The sequence below is a fragment of the Microtus ochrogaster genome, chromosome 15, assembly GCF_000317375.1.
Source record: "Microtus ochrogaster isolate Prairie Vole_2 chromosome 15, MicOch1.0, whole genome shotgun sequence".
Classification (NCBI taxonomy): domain Eukaryota; kingdom Metazoa; phylum Chordata; class Mammalia; order Rodentia; family Cricetidae; genus Microtus; species Microtus ochrogaster.
Window position 1 is genome coordinate 4685905 of NC_022017.1, and position 8798 is coordinate 4694702.

Here is an 8798-nt window from a genome sequence, read left to right on the forward strand (position 1 = left end):
CTCACTGTTGAGCAGGCCAGGGCCCAGAGGATCAGTCTAACTCCTGAGCAGGCCCAGGCCCTAGGAATCACTCTCTCTCCTGAGCAGGCCCAGGCTCTGAGGATTGCTCCTACCTTCCAACAGGCTGAAGTTACTCTGACCCCTGAGCAGGTCCGGGCCCTGGAGATTTCCCCCCCCACTGAGCAGACTCACACCTTGGGGATCTCTCTCAGTCCACAGCAGGCCCAGGACCTGGGAATCACTCTAACCCCTAGGCAAGCCAAGATACAGAAGATATGTCTGACCCCTGAACAGGCCCAGGCCCTGGGAATCACTTTCACCCCTGAGCAGGCCAGAGAACGGAGAAGCAGTCTCACCCCTGAGCAGGCCCGGGCCCTGGGGCTCACTCTCTCCCCTGTGCAGGCCAGGGCCCAGAGAATCAGTCTGACCCCTGAGCAGGCTGAAGCCCTGGGGATTACTCTTTCTCCTGAGCAGACTGAAGCCCTGGGCATCAGTTTCACTTCTTCAAGGTTACAGAAACGGGGCACTCTTCCTCCAAAGAAATTCCGGGGTTTGGATGCTCCATTAACCCCTAAACAGGCAGCAACATTGAGGGGCCGTCCTACTACAGAGCAGATTCAACCCCTAAAAATTCCTATTATCCCGGAGTCTATCCAGAGACCCAAACCAGCTGTGGCTTCTAAACAGACCCAGACAGTTGGAATCCCACTAAACACTCAATGGTCCCAGCAATTTGGAGTTCCACTTCCACAGAGGCGGGGCAAGGCATTGGGAATCCCCCTCATACCAGGGCAACCCCAAGCATTTGAGCAAGTACAGGCGTTGCAACCTCCCCGTACACCCTGGCAGTCCCCGTTGCTGGGCCAACTTGGTCCAGGAGAGACACAAACACTAATGTTCACCATCACGCTTGACAGAGCCCAGGATTTGGGTGTCATTTTTACGCAGGAGCAAACTCAGGCAGCGGCTGTCACCCTTACCTCTGAGCAGGTGGCAGTATTAGAAGATGCGCTCACTGAAGAACTGGCCTGGAAATGGGGGGGGTTCATCATGCCAGAAAAGGCTCAAGGGGCAGCAAATATCATGACTCCTGAGCAATTACAAGCACCAGGAATCGCTGGGTATCCGCCAGCATTTCGTATTCCTCTTACCTCAGAAAAGCCTGCTGCATTGGTTCCTTCTCCCGACAGACTACTTCAACAATTGCAGGATTTTTCTCTATCTATTCCATTGCAGAAATTAAGGCAAACCCCACTTCCTCCTAGGACAGGCCTAGGACTGAACATTCTTCCTGACTCTGAGATGCTTGAAGAACCACACATCTCTCCTACCTACAGACAGATTCTAACAGACAGAGGGCAAGTCAGCCCCACACAGCTCCTAACACCAGAAGTCCCTCCTACCCGAAGGCAGCTCCCAAAACCTGAGACTCCTTCCACTCCACAGCTGCCCTTTGTTCCTTGGCATTTCTTCAAAACTGGAGACATTCAGCCACCTCTAATACCAGAAATCCCCTTCCCCTCCAGAAGGTTGACACCACCTCCCACAGCTGGAGTCCTCTCCACTTCTGGAGAGTTTCCTGGAGGCTCTGCTGTCTACAAGGACCTCCTACTATCCAGATTCTCCCCCTACCAGCCTCCAGCCATCGGCGAACAAATTCCCTACATGCAAGGACAGCAAATGGTCACTGCTGAGCTCTCAATCCCTGGAGGGCCTCAGAGAATTTCTCCCTCTTCAGTCCCTCAGAAATGGTCAGGAGCTGTTCCCCCTCCAAAACCTTTCCCTACAGAGAAGATCCGAATAGCAAAGGTTCCTGGCACTTCGGAAGAAACTGGGGTACTCCAAGATTCTTTCGACATGAAACCACTTGGAATGTTCCAGCCTTATGTCACCGGTTCTGGGATACCAGGATCAAAGCTCCCGCACGATGGTCTAGAGAAGCCTACTGTGTCACCAACGTCTCTCAACACTCAAGTCTCCCACACATCACAGGCCTTACCTTCTGCAAGGGGCCAGAGACCACGGCTTCCCGCTATAGACAAGCCCTGGATACTAACCCCAGCTTCTGACACCAGGAAAGCCAAGACCATGGGGTTCACTCTCCCTGCCCAGCTCCCTGAAGACAGATACTTCGTTGATGTGGAGGCTCAAAGGAAGAACCTGGTTATATTAAATGAGGCTGCACAAACTTCTGGATTCCCTCCCCAGTACCACACAATTGCCAGGAATCTCATAATAGAACTGCTTCATATGAATACAGTTAGGCTGGGGTATCTGTGCCGCAAGTATGTTGCCTATAGGCTGATCCAGCTGGCCAGGTAGGTACAATTAGTATACGTAACCATTTTTTCTGGTATAATCCTGATGTTGAGCAACTTTCTTCACTGCCTAGAATTTTCATGTTTGTCATGTCATGTGTTCTATTTTTTTCTTTTCAAAACAGGGTTTCTCTGTAGCTTTGGAGCCTATCCTGGAACTAGCTCTTGTAGACCAGGCTGGCCTCAAACTCACAGAGATCCACCTGTCTTTGCCTCCAAGTGCTGGAATTAAAGGCACATGCCACCACTGCCCAGCTTCTAGTTTTTGTTTTTATTTTACATGTATGAGCATTTTGTTTGCAGCATGCATAGGCCTGTGCTCAAAGAGGATGTTGGATCTCTTGAAGACAGAGTTATAGTCAGTTGTGAGCTATGATGTGTGCTAGGGACCAAACTTGGGTCCTCTAGAAGAGCAGCACTGCTCTTAACCACTGAGCCCTCCCTCTAGGCCCATATCATATGCTGGGATCATTAAGGGTCTTCAGGATGGAGGTTTAAGACAATAAAAGGAAGTCAGCAGTGGTAGTACATCCTTGCAATTTTACTGCTTGGGAGCTGGAGGAAGGAGGAGTAGCATTCAGGGCTTAGAGGGTGTGTGTGTGTGTGTGTGTGTGTGTGTGTGTGTGTGTGTATTGCATCGGGAAGCTAGAGGAGACTGGAGGATTCCAGATGTTGTTCTCTGTCTCCCAACACCTGCTCTGCATCTCTCCTGGAACCTTCCCATAAGGCTGGCCAGGACAACCTGTTTCCCTGCCAATACTCCACCAATACGACAGGGTTACAGGCATGTGCAGCAGCCTGATCTACCTATTTATTCTGCTTTGGTTTTGAGATAAGGCTCCCCCTGAAGCCCACACTGAACTGAAATTCACTGTGTAGCCCGGATGAGTAGCAGTACAGCCATGGGCCATCAGACGTGGCTCTGCATCACATCTGAAGTGGGAAATTAACACCTTGTGTTACCATAGCAACTTTATTGTTGGTTCCGTTTTTTTTTGTTGTTGTTGTTTTTTTAATATCAAAAAAGGCTAGCCGGGCGATGGTGGCACACTCCTTTAATCCCAGCACTTGGGGGCAGAGGCAGGTGGATCTCTGTGAGTTCGAGACCAGCCTGGTCTACAAAGCTAGTTCCAAGACAGGCTCCAAAGCCACAGAGAAACCCTGTCTCGAAAAACAAAAAAAAAAAAAAAAAAAAAAAAAAAAAAAAAAAAAAAAAAAAAAAAAAAAACAAACAAACAAAAAAAAAAGGCCAGGCATGGTAGTCTACACCTGCAGTTACTGTAAAGATTTTGGGTCAGAGGGACCTTGGCAGCGGGTGAGAGCCAGATGCCCTCACTCACCAGAAGGCAAAGCTGAAGTGAAAGAGTTTTATTGAGATAAAGGGGATGGGGAGGGAAGAGAGAAAGAGAAAGAGAGACAGAGACTTAGAGAAGGAGAACCTGGTCTACATAGTGAGTTCCAGGCAAGCCAGGAAAACTTGTCTCACAACCAAACAAAAGTCTTTCTCAGTTTGTTCTCCTTGCATGTTTGGCTCACACTTCTCTACTATGAGATCTGGGTCTCTTTTTTTCCCTTCCTAGTTACTTAGTCACCATTTGTAGAATAATACACCTTTACCTCCCCCCTGAGGGAATTTAAATTTAACTATAAATTCCTTGAGGGTTTTTCTTTGTTTGTTTTTGTTGAGGCAGCGTCTCCCATAGTCCAGAACGACATATACTCACTTGTAGTTTATGCTGGCCTCAAATTCATGACAGTCCTCCTACCTTGGTGTCCTGAGTGCTGGATAACAGCTACCATGCCCAGCTAGCCCTCTCACCTCCCAATATTTAAAAAATACTTTTAGTAGTTTCTATAATCAATACCAGATAGATAACCCCTCAAATATTTAATGTTACCCTGGTCTGAACGGAAAAAAAATTAAACCTAACATTTCTAGACTAATGCCACCCAGGTTTTAAAATTGTTTCTGTTTGGTTTTGTTTTGTTAAGATGACAGGGAAGGGACCCAGGGTTTTGGAAACACTAAGTTAGTGTTGTCTGCCATTGCTCTAACAACCCAGCTCTTCTTTTCCTTCAACTTTTATTTTATTCTGTGAGTATGGATGTTTTGCTTACATTTTTGTCCTTGTCCCATGTGCATACCTGAGCCATCTCTGCAGCCCCAAAGAATGTCTAATCTTTAAATATTCAGTTTTTGTGTCTTGCATATGAATTGGTTAGTACCCCTAGAACTGTTTAAAAACAGTGATGATAGTGGTCGGAGGCATAGCTCTGTGGTAGAACACGTGTGCAGCATGTGTGCATGTGTACAGCATGTGTGTAGCAGGTGTGCATGTGCGCAGCATGTGTTCATGTGTGCAGCATGTGTGTGCATGTGTGCAGCATGTGTGCATATGTGCAGCATGTGTGCAGCATGTGTGCATGTGTGCAGCATGTGTTAAGCAGGTGTGCATGTGTGCAGCAGGCGTGCAGCAGGCATGCAGCAGGTGTGCAGCAGGTTGCAGCAGGCGTGCATGTGCGCAGCAGGAGTGCATTGCGTAGCATGTGTGCAGCATGTGCGCAGCATGTGTGAGGTACTTGGTTCCACCCCTACCAAGCACTACAGAATTTGTTTGTTTGTTTGTTTTCCAGACAGGGTTTCTCTGCATAGCCCTGGTTGTCCTGGAGCTTACTCCACGGAGGAGGCTGGCCTTGAACTCATAGAGGTCCGCCTGCCTCTGCCTCTTGAGCACCCGGATTAAAGGTGTGCACCACCAACAACCACTCAGAAATTTATTCCTATATAGGAATTAGATAAAGGCCTCGTTTAACAAGTCTCCCACCTGCTCTCATACCTCTTAGGAACTCAAAATGAGATAGGAATGGAACGCAATAGAAGTCAGGTTTGCTCTGGTAGCTTTGGGAACTATATGGATCTAATTCTTGACTTTTTTCAAGAAACAACATAACCAAACGATTAAAAGCCATCCAAAATACTGGGAAAGGGTATGAGGCTCAGAACCTGTACATCATGCTGGACAGAATTGATCAATACCAGAAGAGGGTGATGCGGTTCTGGACAGACAAGCAGAAGGAACTAGAACGGAGGCGGAAGCAGTGCCTGTGGTCCATGATGCAGGTATTCAGCCAGGTAACTTTACCTTCTGCTGCTCCTTTCCAGTGCGAGACGAAGAAGTAAGGGTTGTTTTAGTTTGTTTGAGACACGATCTCTCTCCTGTGCAACTATGGCTGCCTTGGAACCCACTATGTAGATCAGGCTGGCCTCGAACTCATAGAGATCCACCTGCCTCTGCCCCCGAGTGCTGGGATTACAGGTGTATGCCACAACTGCCTAACTCATTAACATTATTAATAGAGGTCAGCCTGGGCTACATAATGAGTTCCAGGTTATCCAAGGTTTCATAATAATACCTTGTCTCAAAAAAAAAAAAGACAAAATAATTGATTAATTGCGAGCTTTACTCACTTGCTTCTTTGCGTAGGACAGACTTCTGATCATTGCTGGAGTAAAGTAAGATATTTTGAATTTTCCATAACAATTATATTTTAAATATTATAGCTCTGTTAAACAACAGCAAAAACACCTCTAATTTTGGTTGGGTAAATATGGTCTTTGTAGGTGGAGTAAGGAAGGTGGGGTGTCAGTAGCAACAGCGACCTGACAGGAGTTAATAGCAGTGCTCTGGACATTTCAGGGGAGGGGCAGGCTCTGAAGCAGCGATTCTCAGCCTGTGGGTGAGACCCCTCGAGCTGAATGCTACATGGGTCACCTTAGACTATCAGCAAATTCAGATATGTTCATTATGATTCATAACAGTAGCAAAATTAGAGTTATGAAATAGAAATGAAAATAATTTTATGGTTGGGGTCCCCACAACATGAGAAGCTGTACGAAAGGCTGAGAACCTCTAGGCTAGAGTCAGGTGGTGGTTGTGCGTGTCAAGGCCTAAGGAAGGAAACGGTAAAGGGAGAGGGCTCTCTCTGGCCAGGGTACGGAAGCAGACAGACAGCAAGCAAGCAAGGCCAGGCTGGGCTACATATATAGAGTTTCAGACCATGGTCTCAGCTCCCCCGTCCTCCAAAGGGAATCATGGCTGTGGACGCATAGGTCTGCTGCTCGGCTGCTGTCTGGATTGAAAGCCAAACTTCCTAACATTTCTGGCTTTCCCTGATGCTCCCTTTTACACTTCACTTCCCCCAGAGGCTGAGACCTGAGAAACGCGCTTTCTTTTCTGTATCTATTAAACTTGTCTTGTTGATTTTGCTTCTAGATCGAAAAGGTGTTTAAACTAAATCTTAGCCAGCCTGTGCCCTTGGTCTCTGGCTTTAAGCAGATACCCGATTTTACCAAAACTCAACGTCCAGTCTTAGAGTTATTCACTGAAGACAACAAAAAGCCCGGCATTTTCAAGACCTTTGGGTATGTAGTATTAAACTTTTATTGCATGGTATGTAATATTAAACTTTCGGTGATAAGTGGTACACAATGTCTAATTTTTTTTGTTTTTTCGAGACAGGGTTTCTCCATGGCTTTTGGTTCCTGTCCTGGAACTAGCTCTTTTAGACCAGGCTAATTTTTTTTTAAATTAAAACTATTTTAGTTCTACCCAAGGACTCTCCTTTCCCACACTTAGGATGTGGTGCAAGAGTGTGAATGTACTTATTTCCTTAGTAAATTCAGCAAGGTGTATTGTTTCGTCTGTTTTGAGAAGAAACATTATTTCATTTGTGTAGCCCTGGCTGACCTGGAATGCCTCTGCCTCGTGAGTGCTGGAATAAAGCTATATGCCGTCATGCCTGCTTTAGCAGGGTTTATTTACATATATTTCTACTTAAATATTTGGCATTTAATTTTGAGTTCTTTTTTTAAAAAATAAGCAAGATGGCTTAGGCGATTTGGGTGCTATCATTGGTCACACCTTTGGGTGTGCTCACTGGTCACACCTTTGGGTCTAAACTCTAGGACCCACACAGTGGAAGGAGACAACCAAAGCCACAGAGTTGTCCTCTGACCACCTCTCCCTTCCTCTGCCCCTCTTTCTCTTATTATAATAAAGGGTTTTTTGTTTGTTTGTTTTTGTTTTTGTTTTGTTTTGTTTTGTTTTGTTTTGAAGGCTGCTGGGCCAGAGGATGGCTTAGCCTTAGGTGTATGCCACAGGTGTCCTCTGACCTCCACGTGCATGCCACGGCTCACATGTTCCCACACACATACAAAATAAATAACATGTAAAAATATGTTTGAAAAGCTGATTTCTCCTAAGGAACAAATTATTTAAAGAATATCTAATAAGCTTTCAAGCACTGACGCGTTTCTTTGTCCTTCCTTCCTTCCTTCCTTCCTTCCTTCCTTCCTTCCTTCCTTCCTTCCTTCCTTCCTTTTCTCTTTGTATTTCTCAGTCCGCCTCCTCTGTCTCTTCCCTAAGAAGGCAAAAGCTTTGGAAGGAAAAGTATACTTGGTCTGTGTACTTCAGGAGGCTAAGAAGGAAGCTTGAAACAGATGACTCAGTCATAGTGGTGCTTTTCCCTTGTCTCTGTCTGAGGGTACAACTGAGGTTCCCTGGGGCGTGGGAGGGCAGTTCATGGGTGGGGAAGAGAAGACGCCTGTTTCAACTGTCGGTGGCAATCAGAGGAGCTTCATCCCTTACCTCATGTGCTCTGACTCTCTAGACAGCAGACTCAGGTGGAGTCCATCTGGAATGCTGACCTGTCCACTTCAAGCTACCCGATAATGGAGAAGACATCTTTGAATACGCTCTGGACACAGCTGGGAGGGTACCCGGATATTCCCCGGCTGCTGCAGTTAGATATTCAATGGACCTTCAGAAAAGCTCTTGCTTCCCTTCGGTCTCAGTGAGTAAAGGTTTGGCTCCTCTGCTGTCTTTCTAACTTGACTTTCTCTGTAGCACCAAGGAATACCAAAGTAAGTATTTGGTGAAAGCTTAGTTTAGACTCACAAAATACTCCAAATGAATTCACCATTGGTCAGTGTTTCTCTACAGACCTAAGAAGTGAGCATTTAATCGCGATCCAACAGTTATACTGGAAGCATAGCAAGGCTGGGAAGGAGTTCAGCTTAGAATTCCATCCTGAGATTTGTCGCTGCTGGCACCAGGCAAAGCATGGTGGGGGATGCATTTTCCACACCATGATTCAATAACATGACCGTAAATGCAGCTGATGCTATCTGCCTGCTTCTCCAGCTCCTGGGAGCTCGTGAATTTGAGAACAGCCCTGGACAACATAGTGAAGCCAGCAGTGATGGCACACACCTTCTCTGAGTTCAAGGCTAGCCTGATCTATGTAGCAAGTTCCAGGACAAACAGGGCTACAAGGTCAGACAGACAGAAAATACATAGAGCTTAGTGTGTAGTGGCGTGTTTGTAGTCCCGCGCAGAAGTTATTGTGTTGGCGCGTGTGTAGTCTCTGCACAGAGGTTAGTATGGTGGCGTGTGTGTAGTCCCACACAGAGGTTAGTGT

The 8798-nt window shown here is 46.5% G+C and overlaps 1 protein-coding gene across 1 annotated transcript in view; it reads left to right on the top strand.

The window, feature by feature from the left end:
* Positions 1-8175, top strand: part of Fam186a (family with sequence similarity 186 member A) — a 44375-nt gene extending 36200 nt beyond the window's left edge. The window contains exons 6-9 of the mRNA XM_026782662.1: positions 52-2318; positions 5259-5451; positions 6593-6748; positions 7993-8175. Of these exons, the coding sequence (XP_026638463.1) occupies positions 52-2318; positions 5259-5451; positions 6593-6748; positions 7993-8175 (2799 nt within the window). The remainder of the gene's footprint in view (positions 1-51; positions 2319-5258; positions 5452-6592; positions 6749-7992) is intronic.
* The last annotated feature ends 623 nt before the right edge of the window (positions 8176-8798 follow it).